General features: G+C 38.1%; 3 protein-coding genes across 3 annotated transcripts; 2 read left to right on the forward strand and 1 right to left on the reverse strand.

Annotated features, from left to right (window-relative positions):
* Positions 1-43: 43 nt before the first annotated feature.
* Positions 44-1840, reverse strand: LOC122656173 (zingipain-2-like). The gene is made up of 4 exons (XM_043850629.1): positions 1214-1840; positions 876-1111; positions 517-657; positions 44-398 (listed from the first exon to the last, which is right to left on the reverse strand). Exons 1-4 carry the CDS (start codon positions 1707-1709, stop codon positions 123-125), a joined length of 1149 nt encoding a protein of 382 aa, XP_043706564.1. The 5' UTR covers positions 1710-1840; the 3' UTR covers positions 44-122.
* Positions 1841-7669: 5829 nt separating this feature from the next.
* Positions 7670-12013, forward strand: LOC122656172 (probable carboxylesterase 11). The gene is made up of 2 exons (XM_043850628.1): positions 7670-8788; positions 11244-12013. Exons 1-2 carry the CDS (start codon positions 7914-7916, stop codon positions 11779-11781), a joined length of 1413 nt encoding a protein of 470 aa, XP_043706563.1. The 5' UTR covers positions 7670-7913; the 3' UTR covers positions 11782-12013.
* A 1798-nt stretch (positions 12014-13811) lies between these two features.
* On the forward strand, positions 13812-17774 carry LOC122656174 (nucleoside diphosphate kinase 2, chloroplastic-like). Its single transcript, XM_043850630.1, has 7 exons — positions 13812-14107; positions 14239-14295; positions 14387-14473; positions 14673-14753; positions 14873-14985; positions 15096-15145; positions 17607-17774. The coding sequence occupies exons 1-7, from the start codon at positions 13853-13855 to the stop codon at positions 17672-17674; spliced, it is 711 nt and encodes a 236-aa protein (XP_043706565.1). The 5' UTR covers positions 13812-13852; the 3' UTR covers positions 17675-17774.
* Positions 17775-18236: the final 462 nt, after the last annotated feature.

Below are 18236 nucleotides of genomic sequence, written 5' to 3' on the forward strand. Positions count from 1 at the left end.
GAGTTTATGTTATGCATATATATTTGATAAGTCGGGTAAATGAAGGAAAGGGTATAGTATGAATTGTGTCAATTGCCAATAGTACAGCATCTCTCTCTCTCTCTCTCACACACACACACACATTATGTAAGAAATTGCCCAGAATCGCTGCTGTGGTGTGAGTTTAACAGGATCGCATTTGTTCTGGGGGTGGACTTGATTGGATATGATGCCATCATGTTAATCCCACACAATCCCTCCTTAGAGTTGCTCCTTATCTGGATATATCCATCCTCTCCCCAATCAGACCCCCATGAGTTCTTCACAATCCAATAGTTGACCCCTTTTTCTGTTTTCCCATACCCAATGATTGCAACCCCATGATCCAGGTCTGTTCCACAGAACCCATTAAATACGCCCTGTATCAATATTGCAGATCTGTTAGTATAAACTTGCATAGATTACGTCTCCCTGTTCTTCCTTCAGTTATCGATAGTTGTTTTGGTTCAGTTCAGTTCATTAGAGTGGGAAACGTACCTTGGAGTAGAACTGAAACTCTAGACCCCCAGCTTCTATTGCAACCGAAACAGGCTGATGAGAGACGGCTCTCATAAGTGCGTTGGAACTGTTGGCTGGAACATCTTCATAACCATCAATGAGGACCATAGGTGGATTCTTCTGCAAAAAATTAATACTACCAGTTAACACGAGGACAATATAGAAGTAATAAATAAGGTTTCCTGGGTCACAATCAATTTGTTGGACAAGATATGGTTTATCTCACTCGTTAATTTTGAAATCTTGATGCCTTGTGCTTTATTCCAGTATTATTTGATGGAATCAAATCAGTTTGTTGAGTTAATTAAAAATTTGGCCAGTGGTTTTTACTGTGATACCTTTGTTATATTGCATCTGTTGTCACTAGCAGTGTAAGGATAATCACTGTCGCTGCTAATTCCTCCGTTCTCAACAATGAACTGGAAAGCATAATCCATAAGCCCACCATTGCACCCTTCATTTACTTTATTATCACAGTCGATTAGCTCTTGCTCAGACAAGGAAACCAACTTTCCCGTTCTGATTTGGTTGATCCCCTCAACCGCGGCAACTGTGGAGAAAGCCCAGCAGCTCCCTGCAATATCCAGAATGGAACAGAACAGTCAAATCCGGGATGGTCCCTAACAGATACTGTTATAATCTAGAAAATCATCATCAGCTAACTCTCTGTACTTACCACATGGACCTTGATCTTTGACTCCAGTTACAGCTCCTCTCTTCCTCCAATCAACGAAGGCTGGCAATGGCTCATTTACATTCTCATAACCCAAGTGTTGCTTCATGGACTGATGTTGCAGAAGCATTTGACGGACAGGTGTGGTATACCTTGCTCGAAATTCTTCATTGCTCAAATCTGCAAATTTGTTGAGACCAAGAGTGTAAGTGATGTTACTCCTTTTATTACTCGTGTGAATGAAGCGGGCATTGTTTCGGAAGATTTGGAATCTCTTCAAGAATGTGTTTTCCTGGTCCCAAAGTCGATCAATGTTTTGGAGATCATACTCATGGGGACGATGGATGGCAAGCCATCTTCGATATAATGCTAACATGGCCATCTCACATTTAACATCACTATCAGCAACTTCTATGATATTATCACCAGGAGATGCAGAGGTTGTAGATGGGATTGAAAGTAGATACAGCACAGAAAAGAAAAAGAATACAGTGCCCATGATGGACAGTGAGTTTGATAAATGGTGGTGGTGCAATGAGATGGGCTGTTCTTATATGGTGGGGTGGGGTTAGGGTCAAGGGAGTTTTGGTTGCTTTGCTTGGGATAGGAGGTTTTGCAAGTGAAGCAATAGAGAGAGAGAGAGAGTAAAAAACCTTCACCTTCACCCTCACCCTCCTGGAAACTTAGTTCATGCTCAAGGGTTGGCGTTTAATTCTCATTTGAACTTTCAAGTTGAGAAGTGATGGAACTACAAAGGGTCACCAGACTTTAAGCTGAAGCTGAGCCAACCACCATGACCAAGTGGAGTTGGAAAGCAGTGGGACCATGGTTTGAGGTATCAGATCGTGGATTTGGGTTGAATCTGATCGAAATCGGCTGGATCTAATTCCGATTCTGATCGATTTGAATCGATCAATTTGTACTGGATTTCTAGAGTTCAGTTCGATTTTAGCTGAATTGGAATCGGCAGAGACCGATCCTGTTGCCGATTCTGCTTACTTGATAGGGCTGGCAGGCCTTGCTTGCCTCATTCACACAATTGATTTTCTCCGTCCAATCCTAGGTGCTCCGTCTGGCTCAACTACCGATTTGAGTTATGGTTGTCCGTAGAAAGAGAATTAGGGAAGGTCCATTGCCGCAAGCAAATATGGGAAAGCAAGCCAATGCAAATAAAAACCAGTGAGGCTACATAAAACATTTTATGGAAAACTATTAGGGAAGAGGCTGGGTATGCTAGCGGTATACTTGTAAGCTAACACCTGATGTGTCTCTCTCTCTCTTCCTCCCTTTGAGGGATAAGAGAGTCATTTTGACAACTTTAATTACAAGAAGATTTTTTATTCTACCTTGTGACATTTAGAAAAATAACAAATCCTTTAAAAATAATAATTCATCGTAAAATCCACCAATTTTTATTATAATAAAATTCTTTATTTATTTTTTCTTTAAATTGAATAAAAAATTTCATTGGAGGAAGAGTTTTCAGTAGAAGCATGGCTCCTATGCCAGCACGAGGGCCAATGGGAACGCGTAAGAAAGCATAACAAGGTGGGATTTCAATCTATCATGAGAGGTGGGGCGGTTATTTCATGGCATCATGTGTTTGAGCATAGGAGCTACACTCTTGGTCAGAGTCATTTTTTTTCTTTTTTCTTTTTAAAGGATAATAGGTCTCTAAGCAAGTGGCATAGGGAAGCACACCTTATTCATTTTCGGGGTTTTAGGGAGGATGTGACGGTCATTTTGTGTCCCTATGTCAAGATGCAGAGGTAGCAAGTCTGGCGTAATTTGGTGGTGTTATCTTTCCCAAATATGTTTTTAGGATAAAATAAATGCAGTTTTTTTTTTTTTTTTGTAACTATAAAACCAAACTAATCTAATACAATTAGGAAATTGTGTGGGTGCAAAACAACTTGTAATTACTTAGATTTGGATCCAAAACCAAAGTAGGTCGAACTAAGGGGTAAAACATCGATTCTTTGATTTTTAATTTGAGAAACTTCTATGATGCTTGCCTCATCTGGTGACCAATCTTCTTGGCTTCGTTTAGGGATTTGAGCAAATCTTGTTTCTTTATGACTGTCCCTTTAAAGAGGACACATGAAGGTTAAAAGCCACGTGAACGGTCTGGGCTACCTCACTTTCACCCATCTCTTTATTGCATTTATTTTGGGGAGATTTTCTATAGAAGGAGAGAGAGTAAAGCAGATGCAAAGGTTGGCCTTTAGTTAGATTAGAATGATCAAATTGCCCTTCCATGTTCTAGAAATTACTAAAGAAAGGGCGGAGGAAAAGTTCCCTTCTTCATCCATTGAAAATTTCTTATTAATATTCATTTAATGATGATTTTAAGAATCGGTATCAGATCAGTCGTATCGGTCAATTGATATAAGTATCAACCGTGATCAATATCGATATCTTTATTAATATGACTTGATACAGTCGATATTTATTGGTATTGATCTCGATGATGACCAATACCTTTATAATACCATGAATTAAATTCAGATCGACGATATCTTGATTATCCAAAATATTTTATATTTTTTAAAGATTTTATTCAAAGAACAAAACCATCCTGCTTGGAATGAAGAAGAAATAAAAAATTTATCTTTATTTTTGTCTTATTATGTTTTTTTTTTGTTTTTCTATTCATATATTACGTATAAAATATAAAGCAAGGTTAGTCAAAATATTGTTAATTGTGTCAAGAAAAATATACATGAGTTATTATGTAGGGAAAATCTGTTTCTAACTATTTTTTTTCTATTCTTTATTGTTGATTATTTTATCACTTTTTTTTTAGTGAGTAGGTTTTTTTGGTAAATATCTCTCCAGCTCTTCCTCTACCTTTCCTCGGCGACTCTAGCTAAAACTTATAGGTTAAGAGATTTTCTCTTTTCACCATGAGTGACTGAAAATTTCATCAAAAAAAAAAACGAGAAATGATATAAAGAAGGTCCACTGAATAATAGGATTCTTCTGATGGTGTATTCTCGTTCCTTCCATTTTAAGGCATGGAAAATCCAATGGTACTGTGGGACCAGCTCGTGAATGGAGATTTCATATTCAAGGAAGACCTTTGTTTAATGGTAGAGGTCTGAATTGGAGTTGATAAATATATCTATCTTTTTCTTCTTTTCTCATTATCAGTTCTGTGCATGAGGAGGATTGTTGTCATGGGGCATGGCATGGATTGGGCATTGAAGGAAAACTTCTCCTTTTATGATTGCTTGTATTTGCATCTAACTCTTATTTGTTCAATTATTTGGGCTTCAATTCAACTATGGTCTCAAAGACCAACCTGGCTCACTCTATTTGATGATTTAAGGTTCTATATTTCTTAGTTTTTAATTATGATTCAATGTTTCATTATTGTACGAAGTCGAAACTATCGTTTTCAATCCAATACAAAGGTTAGATGTCATGGGTGAAGGAAAACTTGGTCTTTTCTTTTATTGGATTTTAATATTTCTTTTGTTTTTCCATTTCGTTGGACCCGAAAAAGAGCAGCTGTTTATGATTCCTAGGTAAATTATTTCATTTTACTTTACAAGTTTCCTTGGTGTGGAAAAATTGTGATTTACAAAATATTAACCCTTGTTTAAATTGTCTACCAAGAGAATGGGTAGAAAAGATAAGCGAAATTGGCAAAGCTCATTGACCATTGTGAGTATTATCAAAACTTGGAAAAAAATTTTGAATCGTGAAAAAAAGGCTAACCTTGTTTATGAAAATCTTTTGCTTAGTAAACACACATTAATTTTTTTTTATTTTGTTAAAATTAATATAATAATAGTCTTTCTAGATGTCAATATATCCTATGATGTATAACGCTTCACTATTTGCCACTTGATAGTTGATAGTATATGGGTTAGTCCATGTAATAGAGGACCTCACATACATCACATCAACTATATGTGGTAGATAGTGAGTCATTTTTTTATCAAAAAAAAAAACAGAAGAAGAAGATAGTGAGTCATTTTCAGTTGTTTTTCCTTTTTAATCTTCTTCAATCTCTTTCCTTGTGATTGTGAACTTTGCAACAAGTGAACTCTTTATTTCTCATTCTCACTAACTTCTCTACAATGAACTCTCTAAAACCTTATATAATGAAATCTTCAATTCTAACACCCAGATGGTTAACCCAATCCCCCCTCCCACCACCCCCCCCCCCAAAAAAAAATAGTGAATGTATTTGATGGAAGAAAAGTTCACAAAAAAATTTATTGAAAAATAGTGGGAGAAATGTATTTGATGGAAAATAAAATTGTTAAGGCAATGTATTCGAAAAGGAAAATAGAGGGGGAAGGGGAGTTTGAAAAAGAATATTAGATGGGAGGAAAAAATGATGGGAAAGACAAATGCTTAAAGAAAAAATCATTGCCCTAATTTTAATGACACGTAATCTTAATAACTATATCAATTCATAAGTCGTAACTTGGCCATAATTAGGTTGTATTGCTTTAGTCAACCGAGTTAACTAGCTCGAAGTAGGTTATGTTTAGTTTTAAAAAAATTAGGGTTTTCTTTTTGCTGTATTATTATTGTCTCAAGGGTGTGTTATTTTTCAAACGTCTCAAGACATGTTTTCTGACATGTGGACAAATGATGTCTCCATTTTGACCGTTGGATAAATAAAACGGTCTAGATTAGTCATGTGTCTAATTATACAGTCTAATTCAACCAAATACAACATTTATATTGGCATGCATATCGTATATGTATATGTATGTGTACCAATAATCTAGACAATATTGTGTACTCTTCTAACTCTGAGAGGAAACAAATGATCTAGATTAAAAAATTATAAAAACGGATGATTCAGATTTGTCTTGTGCTTTCTCGAAAAGTTTCTTTCTGATCATCTTTTTGTATAAATAGCAATTTGAAGCTGCAATTCTAATGTTTCACCCCCTGGACAGAGTAGATGTTTATGGCCATATGTGCATGATCCATGAGATTATCTAGGGTGGAACATTGGCAACCCATTCATCTTATTCGATTTCATCACTGTTCTTTCTTAATCCCATTTATGTTTTGGAAAGCGAAAGGAGTTGATATACAATGAAAACAAAGGTCAACTAAAAATTCTCTTTTATTTTCAAAGATTTAAGATGAATTTATGTCTTTCTCAATGCCTTCTCCTCTTTCTCAAAATAATGTGATTTTAATATGATGTCTCATATACAGAAGTTTACCAAACTATGAGATGAACCTTGGTGCCACTCCCCAAGGAAAGGGAAATAAATCAAATTAGTACTATTACTTCACATGATTATTAAGTAACTATAAAACATTTCAAATCTGATATTCAAATTTTAGGGCATGGATGTACACACCGCCACATTTATTGGTGTTTTTCATGCCTAGTAGTCAATGGGAGGGAGTGTTTCATGATTTCATATATAGGGGGCCATATGGTTAAGAAGGAGAGAATATGAGAGGGTGTGTACTACCAGCAATGAATATATCATTTTCTCTTAAATTTTACTTTACATTGCAATCAAATCCCTGTAAAATAGTATCTTTCAGGTGGTTCGATTGGTTTGGTTACTTTCGTCCGCTAGGGTGTGGCTAGCTGAGCAGAACAGCTTTGGTGAAATTTAGCAAAGTCCCACTAAATCGATGAGACTTTTCTGAGAGGGTGACATGAGAGAAACCGTCGACAATAAAATCTAAAATTCCAAACAACCTAAAATCTCATTCTTCTAAGAAAATTCGTACAATTATCCCACCCCATCAAAACCTTCTAAACAAACATACTCTAAACCAAAGAGCAATCCCTCTAATACCACCATCGAAGAAGGCAACCCCTACAATAATACCTGGAAGTGTTGAAGTGAGGAAGATGACGAGTTGTTCGTTGTTGATTTTGAAAGTATTCAAATGACAAACGACCAATAGAGTCTAATTTGTTTGCATAGGTATCAGATATTTTGAGAGACGAAACATTCCAATCTAATCCGATACAATTTATACGGTACCGATATAAATTTGTACCTGGAAAGGAAAGTTAAAAAAATTGCTCTTCTTGACAGCCGACGTGACGCAACGTCGCAACTGCTACGAAAAGGCCAAAAACACAGCCGCTTGTACACGCGTACGGGGTGCACCTCGCCCCACCACGATACTCATAATGGAGTGGAATGCCTCACCAACGTCGGTGATGCGCAGTCTGGGAACGCTGGCGTGTAGTGTTGTGCAGTGGAGCCCATGTCAAGGAAACATCCTGGCCGTACGTCACCAACACTCATGTCGCCTTGGCATTTACCCCTGTAATGGAATACACATGGATATATATTCACATGTGACAACACTGCAACAAAACCTCTGATCTCATCATTCGAAATAAAATCAGTAATAATAGAAAAAGAAAAGGAAAAATATGAAATTACTTCTATCTCTCTTTTCTCTATCCCTTTCTCTCTCGCCTCTCCTTCTCTGTCTCTGTCTCGGGTGTGTGCGCCTTTCAAAGATTGAATTGAACCATTCTCTTCAATCTTGATCTTCCATGAAGTCTCCGTAGGCAGAGAGTGTAAGGGAGCTGTAATTTGAACCGTAATCGCCATGATTTCACCTTCACCTTAAGAGAGGAAAACCTCGTTTATCTCTCCTTCGTCTGGTTTCTGCAAGTGAACGCAGGGCGGGACCAGAGAGAGAGATAGAGAAAAGGGAGAAGGACTGGAGGGGAAGAGGAGAGATGCCTAGCGTCGGTGTGAAGCTCTACAGTGTATTTTTCAAATTCCTCCTCAAACACCGTTTGCAGAATCGTATCCAAACCTCTTTTGATGATAGTAACCCTTTCGGTGTCACCACGCGGCCCGAAGAATCAGTAGCTGCCGCTAACCCTTCCTTCACCGACGGTATTGCCACCAAAGACATCCACATTGATTCTCTTTCCTCCCTTTCTGTTCGTATTTTTCTACCTGACACCTGCCTCGCCGCCTCCGAATCCGATTTCCACCCTCAATCTAGGGCTAGGGTCAGGGCTTCTTCCAGGTCCTTAGATCCGGATTCCTCACATTCTTCCGTCGATGCCCATCATAATTACCACCGTCGTAACAGCTATGGTCCCTCCACCTCTCCCCCTGCTGCTGCCAATACGGCTGAGCAGATCCGCAGGAGCAGCTATGGTGGTAGCAGCCAGGCCGAGAGCTTGATTTCGAAACAGGAGACGGGAGGATACAGGGGCTATTCTCCTTCCTTGGACAAAAAGCAACATTCTTTTCGGAAATTGCCGGTGATGTTGCAATTTCATGGCGGAGGATTCGTTACCGGCAGCAATGACTCATCCGCCAATGATTTTTTCTGTAGACGGATCGCGAAATTGTGTGATGTGATTGTCATTGCGGTTGGTTATAGGCTAGCACCCGAGAACAGGTATCCGGCGGCCTTTGAGGATGGATTAAAGGTTTTGCAGTGGTTGGGAAAGCAGGCAAATCTGGCGGAGTGTAGTAAGTCCCTTGTCAGTAAACGCGATCAGCACCGGAGATCTGATACTCATCGGCATCTTACTGACACCTTTGGTGCGTCTATGGTGGAGCCTTGGTTAGCTGCTCATGGAGATCCCACCAGGTTAGATTTGTATCCACTATTCTTCATCTGCCCGGTTTCATACACCTGTCTTACAATTGTTCTCTCTTAAGAATTGATTCTATATTTTCTACAACCAAGGTCTGGAATATAACACTTTGTCGATGCATCTGTCTATCGAAATAGTGCTTTATTAAGAGAAACTGCACTGATTACATTATACTTCATTAGCACAATTTGCAAATGGCGAATCTTGCTCAAAATAACATGATTGTTAAATCTTTAGCAAGATCGATTTTTATCTTGTCCTGCAGATTAATAAGACAAGGTGGACTGTGCTGCAATTTGTTACCAATATTCTATTCCACTTTTATCCCAATGGATTATGTTGTGGTTCCATTCACCATGGGTGCTTACTACTGTTTTTAGCATTTTCTTTATCTCATGAAGAGGAATGTAGAAAGCTAAAATGAATTTTGAAGCCCATTTGGTTATCACAACTGGTATATTTTCCTGAATAAAGGGGTTAGTGAGTCTTACTTTCTCTTTAGAGCACTGAAGTGGCCCAAGTAGTGATGCTGGGTTTAAGCTTTTAGTGGAAGGAGGCTGGTGATTACCAAGAGGAGTAGCAATGTCATTTGAGACTTTTGTATTTAGTGAATGACACAATTTCCATAGAAAGAATATATGGTAATGGAAGGCAGAGCTCAAAGAAAACAAGGTGCTGAGTGGTGGCTTAGACCATTAGATTGAATAACCAAATCAAGAGAGGTGACCTCAATTCTACAACTCCCTTCCTGGCTAACCCATTTTATTTGGGATACCATCCACCTGAAGTTCAAAATCGAGTGTTGTAAGCCCCATTCAAATTGATAATCTCCAAGGACCAACTGAACCCAACATAATGATTGTAGCCAAGTCATGCTCCACGTCCAACCTCTAAAGGTGAAAAGATGTAGCAATTCCCCGAACATGCAATGCTAGCTTATGCTTTTCCTTTTAGCCTGAGGAAATTGTTGATAGATGGAAGATCACGGCTAGAATTGTGAGGCTCAGAGTTACTGGACAAGAATTATGTGTGTTTTTCTACCATCCAAGAAGGAAATGTGTATGGTCCTTGAAATGAGGTTGGTTATGCAAGAATGTTGTCTTCATTTATGAGGCTTATTAGTCGCCAAACATATCCTTGCCTTATCTGGATGCTTATCTTCAAACAACCTGCAGTGCCATGTCGACTATTTCAAGCTCCGGTTGACTCCACCGGTGGGGACAATTGGGTACTTCGATCCTGGTTATCTTAAGCCAGGGCAAGAAGAAGATGAGCTACCTAATCTTAGCAGGAAGGGCAATATGATCAGCATAGTAAAAAATCTAACGTTTTTCATCCTAAGTTAACGGTTTGGACTAACTTATTAATTATTATGAAAAGTAGGGGTAGTACATATAAATAGTGCGTAAAGATGGATGCATCGATAATAAGTCCATACCTCAGGGGGGTATTCGTAAATTTCCCAAAAGCTATTCTGTGGTTTCTGAAGGAGGCCAACACAGTGATCAGTTTCAAAATCCAGCAGATTCCTTCTCAATCCTGGGGTCCAAATGTTGGATCCACGTCTTACCTTGAACACCGATTCACACCAAAACCTCTTTAGAGGAAGCTAGAGAGTATAGGCTGGGACACAAATAACATCTGTTGAACAACTAAAAACTCCCTTTTTCTGTTGGTAAAGTGCATCCACTCTCTAGATAAGATCCATGCAAAAAATATCCATCCTCACTAGAGCTCCCTTGCTTTGTACTGTATTAGTGTTTCTAAGTATATTTATTGCTTGCTTTTGCCTCTGAACTAAATTAGGAGAGATTTCTTTGCCTTGGCCTTCTGTATTCTGTGTTTAGTTTTAGGTCCTTTTTTAATTTCTCAGTTTCTCCAAATAATACTCGCCTGGCTTCTTATCTCTGCAAGAGAATGTACAATTATTCATGTCTGCTCACCGTCTATATTTTCTTTGGGTCCTCATAATGCGGTACAGTCTTCTTCTCATTCTGATTAGTGACTAGAAACTTCGTTGGTAATGTGTTGAGTACCTGTACCTTACACGATACTAGGGTACAATTCCTGATATGAAATTACATGCAAGCATTGACATTGTCCTACCTGGTGAGTCAATACTACCTGCCAAAGCAGTATGCGCATGGCCGATTGACATTGCCCTCTTTGAAGAAGAAAGTATTGACTCATTTATTGTGCATTTCTTTGTACCCCAAGGTATTTGGTTCTGTGCAATGGTCAAGGATTTGCATGCTGTTGTTACTTTCTTGAGTTTCTTCCCGTCCTGAAAGCTTTACCCTAACAGTTTTCAAGCTAGCTAAGATTGTAGTTTTCTAATTCTCAGTTCATTGATAATAAATCTCTTTGTTCCTTTCTTTTGTTCTAGTATAGCTATTGTATCCTCGTATGTTACAGAACCCCTAACTTGGTTTCATGTCATTCAAACAGATGTGTTCTGCTGGGTGTGAGCTGTGGTGCGAACATTGCAGACTATGTGACTCGGAAAGCGGTGGAGGCAGGCAAACTTCTGGATCCTGTCAAAGTGGTGGCACAGGTCTTAATGTATCCCTTCTTCATTGGTACTGTCCCCACACATTCGGAGATCAAACTAGCAAACTCTTACTTCTATGATAAAGCTATGTGCATACTTGCGTGGAAGCTCTTTCTACCGGAGGAGGAATTTAGCCTAGACCATCCAGCTGCCAATCCTCTAATTCCTGGGAGGGAACCACCACTTAAGTACATGCCCCCAACGCTAACAGTGGTTGCAGAGCATGACTGGATGCGAGACCGTGCGATTGCATACTCAGAAGAGCTAAGGAAGGTTAACGTCGATGCTCCTGTCCTTGAGTATAAAGATGCTGTGCATGAGTTTGCAACACTTGACATGCTCCTCAATACCCCACAGGCCCAAGCCTGTGCAGAGGACATAGCAATCTGGGCCAAGAAGTATATTTCACTCAGAGGCCATGAGTTCTCTTATTAAGTGGGATGTAAACAAAAGTGGCAATAGTTGCAGCAGGAGCAACATTTTTTGTGTATTCTTATTTCTTCTACGAGATGAGGGTAGAGCCTCCCCTCCCCTTACTCAGCTGTTCTGTACACACGGTGTGTTTTTCCTGCCAATCTTGCTTTTAGAGCTTTAGGTCTCTTTCAATATTTTTTTTTCATGAATTTTCTTTATTCTTTTTTGTTTTTTTGTTTTTTTGTTTTTTTTGTTTTTTTTGTTTTTGTAAGATAAATATCAGTCGGAGAGTAGGATTACTTAGACAATGAGATGGATTGTCCTTCATGTTCTGAGAACATTATTTGTTCTTGCTCTGTACCCTGTCCATGATGAGATGTATTTAAAAATGGTTATCAATTCATATCTGAGTATGAGGTTCTGCTAAAGTTTTTCTTTGGCATGTACGTATGAAACACTGAATCACATAGGTAAAACCATGTAATGGGGGAAACAACTCATATTTGCAAACCATTATTTGATGTCAGAATCTTTCTTACATGGCTTTTTAATTTGAAATAATTGAAGAAAGTATATTCTTATTTTTTTTTATACAGATTTTTCCTTAAAATTTCCTCTTCGATGATTTTTAACTTTAGACAATTGGAGATTTTGTGTGAACAGAGTTTTCTTATTAGGTGGATGATAGCGATGTTTGATCTCTTAGAAGAATATTTATTTTCGTCAAGGATTGATATTTATGCTAACTATTTGCACTTCGGAACATGACGGTATTGGATCGGGCATGTCAGCTAATCCGTATCGGCTATGCCCGATATGGATATCTGTCCAATCTTGTATTAGTGGAATGGATCCGTATCGGCCATGCCGGATATGGATATCTGTCCAATCTTGTATTAGTAGAATGGTTTTTACTTGGGGGCAAATCTATTCAAAAAAATAAAATTTTTAATTGAAATTAAGAGCAAAATTGTCCGATTCAACCCAATACAACCGATCAATATATATCTGTATCGATATAGGGATTGAGATTGACCGAGAACAATACTGTAACCGTAACGACTAGTAGAAATTTCACCAAAATTGTGACTAACAAAATTTTCAGGTTTTTTCATATAATCGGTAGAATACCCCTCTAGTGTTTGTGTAAAATATACGTGTATTTTAGTTGGAATTTTATGCCATTTATTTTTTATTTTAATTGATAAGAGGAGCAAGTTTTCAGAAGGAATTTCTTGTAAAAACACCAACTCAAGTGATACGTAGGATATTTTAATACTCTGGCCATATGATAACGTAATGATATGCAATTAATGGGATTGAGTTTTCTATCCGGCTGCATAGCGTATGCTTGCATATCCCTGTCACCCTGTGTCTATTTCTCTCCTCCTACAATAAGAAATAGATATGTCTTTTCATAGAAGGGAGGAGGGAGAGAGACAAAGAGACGATAACGTTTGCTATGCAACCAGGCCAGAAGTAGTTCCCATTGTCGTACGAGAACGTATGAGAATGGGATCTTTACATACCAGGCAGTATACTTTTTCCTTTGTTAGAGATTTTAAGGGAGTGTTGCACCTTTAAGGTGTATTTAAAACTTCGGCACTCTTTTAATTGCTCATTGTTTTATTTTCAAAAGTTTTTTAAATGATAGGTATAAAATAATTTTAAAAAAAATATTGAAACTTATATATCATCATCAAAAGATGTTATTGTCCAAAAACATTCTCTGCAATTCAAATTTGATAGTTCGACACGTGAAAGATGCGACATCCAATGATGCCGAACTCGAGAAAAAAGAAAAAAAATACTGGATCACTATCTTTTTTTTGTTACAAGAAATGGGCGCAGCTGGGGGAATCTTGCTTGGGCCGTAGGGACTAGGGAAAGCTCTCACGAGTCACCGTTGGAGGAACATCACAGAACAGTTGGATTGGAATAAGTGCCCTTATTGTCATCCAACCATTCCATAATGGTGTTTACAAATTACACGGTGGGAGTGTTCCTGAATCCCGTGAGAGCATTTTGCGATTTACAGATTCTAATCATAGAGCAAAAAGGACTATGGAGGGAGAGAGAGGAAAGAGGGATAATGGAAGCTCTAGCGGTCTTTGGAGGAAATCCCCGTGTTTCAACTTCATCTCTTCAGTCAGCTTCAGCTACGAGTAAAAGGAGTTGGAGTGGGAGCTTATCTTACACCCACAATCTTACTCTGCGCACTCGCCATCTTTCTGCATTCCATGGGTCTTCTTCCCTTTTCTCGTGTTCCCCAACTCTTTCCCATGCTAAAAGGCGAGCCAGGAAGATCAGACCCAATATCTTTCTTCCTCACTTGATTGCTTCCATGGTGAGTTCTTTCTCTTCCATTCCTTCTATGCCTTCAAATTTACCATAAAATGAGTGAACTGTGAACCCATTTCAACGTGTCTCCTTTCCTCTCCCCTTTTTTTTTTTTTTTAAATCTTTTATTTCCCCCAGGAAGATGTTGAAGAGACATACATAATGGTGAAGCCCGATGGCGTCCAACGTGGCCTGGTAAGCTTCTTTGGGTTTTCCTGAATTTGGGGATATTCTCGGTGGTTGAATGCTGTTTAAACTGTATCACAAGTGAGCTATATGATTTTAGGTTGGAGAGATAATTTCTCGGTTTGAGAAGAAGGGATTTAAATTGACTGGCTTGAAACTTTTCCAATGTCCCAAGGAATTGGCCGAGGTTCGTGATCCAAACCTACGACTTCATTCACTCCCCCTGCCCCATCCCCCCCCAATTAACCTAATTGATGGGTAATTTTGTTGTGCATTGGATGGTTAATTGATCATATGAAAACCTTTTTCTCACCTTTTTAGATTATTGAATTTCCTTTTCTTTTTTTTCTTTTATTTTTAAATGTCCTTTTCTTTAATCATTGTAGGAGCATTATAAGGATCTTCAGGCCAAGCCATTTTTTCCTAAGCTTATTCAATACATCACTTCTGGCCCAGTTGTGTGCATGGTACGGATCTCAGCTTCTCATTATCTTTGTATTTATCCCTGATGAAGCACTTAAAAACAGGGTAGATCATCAAACTCAAGTCTTCATGAAAACTTAATTGTGTTTTTCTGTTGGCAAAGGCTTGGGAGGGTGTTGGTGTTGTTGCTTCTGCACGTAAACTTATCGGGGCAACAAATCCTCTTCAAGCTGAACCAGGCACCATTAGAGGGGATCTAGCAGTGCAAACAGGGAGGTGAGGCTTCACAGCATCTTATATTTATTTGTGGACTTTCTCATACTATTTTTTAGGATTCTGGAAATTAAAATTTTGGCGGCAATCTCTAACTATGCGCCTTTTGGCAGGAATGTTGTTCATGGAAGTGACAGCCCTGAGAATGGAAAACGTGAAGTTGGTGAGGGCCTTACATTCTCATCAATTCTTTATTAATTAGACTATGCACACGTTGTTTGTTGAATGCTATGACAATTACTACTGCTCTCGTATTTTATGCCCCCCCCCCCCCCCCAACTTATGGCTGAGCCTTTAGGAAGATAATATTTCATGGTCCCGAGGTTAATTCAACCTCAGGATTCTTATTTCCTGCATATAATTTTCCATTGTCTTCAATCTAGAGATTCAATCGGTTTCTTACCTTGCTGATTGAAAACTTGTCTCTGAGCGACCAGGAGATCTTATTCTTTTCATAATGTTGAATTTGGAAAAACAAAAAACATTACTAGTCAGGGGAAAAATCGTAAAGGGGATGCTTGACAGTGCCTTCTTCTGGTTTGATCTACATTCCTCTCTAGAGTTGGTGTTCCATTCAATGGTGTAGATAATTGAATTTGCATCATTGGGGGAAAAAAAGTTATAGATCAATGATTAGTAGGACCATGTAGGGATTATAAGTTAGACTTATGGAGTCAGCATGTGTTTTCTCTTTCTAGAACCAGTTTGTATTTATAATTTGAAGACACCAATGCAGGTCTGTGAACCCTTAGACCTAATAAATTTCTGTACCCATATCTTTGTAGAAGTATTGCTATTTTTGTATAACCAAAAAATGGATTTTATTCTTAAAATAATGTTGAAGATTAGTTGCAGTAGTACAAATATAAACGATGCTGAACATGAAATGTTCTTATATATTATCTAGGAGTACTAGATTTATATCAGTCTTCACTCCTAGTTCCTAAGTTTAGTTCATTCTTGTTTCTTTTCAATGCTTCATTAAATAAATCAATATTTTGTTTTTATATGAAATATTTCACTGATTAGATATTTTACAATTACTAGTGATGCTTCATAGATGTTCATCCATGTCCACTATCAAAATCTAGAAGAAAGATGAGAACATCAAATAGCTGTTCTGCAAGCCCTTTTCAACTTTAAATTATATTTTCCTAGGAGAGAATACTATGCTATGAAACAGCTTAACCCAACCCAAGCTCTGCTGAAATTATCTTACTCAAAAATGGTAGCTGCTGAGCACTTTCTAAACTTCGAAAAGCTCATACTGTGAGATCCCTTGCTAGTGATTGCCTACAGGAAGAGGTTCCCAAAGATGTATTTGATAGTTTTGTCCTCCGAAGTATTTCTGTCTTTGAGAATTCTACTATTTTGTCTTTCCCAACTCTCCAACTGATTATAAATGGAAGAAAATTTAAAAAAATTATTATGTGAATGAAGCTATGTGATCAACTGATCATTGTGCATTCTTGGATATCTTTCAATAATCGATGCAATATCCAGTAAATTGGAGAAAGTGAAATGAAATGGTTTCATATCTCAGAGGCCTCCAGACAATGATGAATTCGTAGATGCTGTACCTTCCTTTCCACTCTACAGGCCTACAAGCATATATTTTCCAGCTTGAATCGTTGAGGTATCCGAAGGATTTTCTGTTTCGCTGCTGGCCAAGTGAGAGAGACTATTTTGAAATCTTGCTTTCCCAAATTAACTTGAAGCTCAAGGAGACTTGTGAATGGTTCTTCAGTGATGGAAAAGGACTTGACTGAAACTTATGCATTCTGCCTCAGGTTCAAACTTTTTCCACTCTTTTTTAGAAGCTCAAAAGACTAGGGAGGATTAGGATATTCTTACCCTTTCAGGGAGGCATCTGCTTTCCATGACAAGAGCCTTTCAAATATTAATGAGGCCCAGAGAACCTGGTGATGTTTCATTCCCAGTCAATCCTAGTTTCTTAGATTAGGTAGTCGGTGATATACCTACCTGTCAGGTTAGTACCGCAGCCAAAGCATCTACTTCAATCCTCTTGCCAACTGCAAGCGTTTTTTCTTTAGGAAAATTAATAAGCAGCACAGTTTAGTAAAAAGCATTGAGGGATGACATGGAGAATTCTTAACTCTATAGCTGTGGCCTTGGATAATATTAGGTACTATAAGTGCCTTGGATCTTTATTTGCTATTTGATTATCTTTAAGCAGACCCAATAGTTGTGCTGTTCAAGATTCTGCTTGAAGATTCTGTAACTACTGACCCTTGATTTTTTGGGTGGGGGAGAGGGGGGGAGAGGGGTGGGGTGGGGTGGGGTGTGGAAGGATATCCTTATTGGATACCTCTTGCTTTCTGGACTTTTTTGCTTTTTTATTGTTAGTCATCCCTCCTTTATTCTCCTTTAACATGTATCATCTTCCTGGATGTCATACTGTGACCACAACAGAGTGCAGCAGTTTAGTTATGCATGCTATGGCTAATAAGTGCTAATAAACATGTGCTTTGTCCGTTTTGATTTGATTAGAAGGTTCATCCCATGTCAGTTGAGAAAACAAGTAATGTTTATAGGAGAGGAATTCTTCATTTCCACTTCTGTTTGAAATTGAATCTTGTTCTGAAGAAGTCTTTTCTGTACAGCTTTATGGTTTAAAGAAGGTGACTTATGTCATTGGACACCAGTTCAACAGCCTTGGCTGCGAGAGTAATCTTCAGGATGCGCAAATGATTTAATTGAGAACGCAATTTTGTGAAGTCTCAATGAGGTTCAGACTGTCCATTTTATTGTGGTTTCAAGAAGCTGATCACCAAAACTAAACCAGAACTTGAAGGTGTCTTCTTTTATTCTGTAAGAAAATAAGCTAGTTGAGAATTTGGAAATATGATTCCTCACTTTTTGGTTGAATCTTCCAACTTGAAAAAAATAAAATCCCTTACAAAGAGGACCTAATTAAGAATTCTGCAAACAAGTTTTGTGATTTATTTTTATTTTTTTGGTAATATTTGTGCTTTATTCATGATCTCCACTATGGAGGACATTGATATGCTCTTAATTTTAATGGAAATCAAGAGTGCAATGCCATCTACTTTTAAATATATGTAAATAGTTACTTGGCCCAGCTCAAGAGAGGGTTTTCTGGGTTTACACCACCCATCCTGTGTAAGTGAGTGTCCTGTTGCTCTTGGATACACACATTCTCCAGTGTTACAGCTCACATTAAAAGTTAAAGGTCATAAATTGATATTGCATGGTCTTCTAATCCCAGCTTT

The sequence above is a fragment of the Telopea speciosissima genome, chromosome 3 (genome assembly GCF_018873765.1).
Source record: "Telopea speciosissima isolate NSW1024214 ecotype Mountain lineage chromosome 3, Tspe_v1, whole genome shotgun sequence".
Classification (NCBI taxonomy): domain Eukaryota; kingdom Viridiplantae; phylum Streptophyta; class Magnoliopsida; order Proteales; family Proteaceae; genus Telopea; species Telopea speciosissima.

Excerpts from the sequence above, each read along its gene's own strand:
- LOC122656174 (XM_043850630.1), top strand. The coding sequence starts at position 13,853 with ATGGAAGCTCTAGCGGTCTTTGGAGGAAATCCCCGTGTTTCAACTTCA. Across the intron at positions 14,108-14,238 it reads CTCACTTGATTGCTTCCATG|GAAGATGTTGAAGAGACATA; the intron begins GTGAGTTCTTTC and ends TATTTCCCCCAG. Across the intron at positions 14,474-14,672 it reads GTCCCAAGGAATTGGCCGAG|GAGCATTATAAGGATCTTCA; the intron begins GTTCGTGATCCA and ends TAATCATTGTAG.
- LOC122656172 (XM_043850628.1), top strand. The coding sequence starts at position 7,914 with ATGCCTAGCGTCGGTGTGAAGCTCTACAGTGTATTTTTCAAATTCCTC. Across the intron at positions 8,789-11,243 it reads GCTCATGGAGATCCCACCAG|ATGTGTTCTGCTGGGTGTGA; the intron begins GTTAGATTTGTA and ends TCATTCAAACAG.
- LOC122656173 (XM_043850629.1), bottom strand. The coding sequence starts at position 1,709 with ATGGGCACTGTATTCTTTTTCTTTTCTGTGCTGTATCTACTTTCAATC. Across the intron at positions 1,112-1,213 it reads CAAAGATCAAGGTCCATGTG|GGAGCTGCTGGGCTTTCTCC; the intron begins GTAAGTACAGAG and ends TGGATATTGCAG. Across the intron at positions 658-875 it reads ACAGATGCAATATAACAAAG|AAGAATCCACCTATGGTCCT; the intron begins GTATCACAGTAA and ends AATTTTTTGCAG.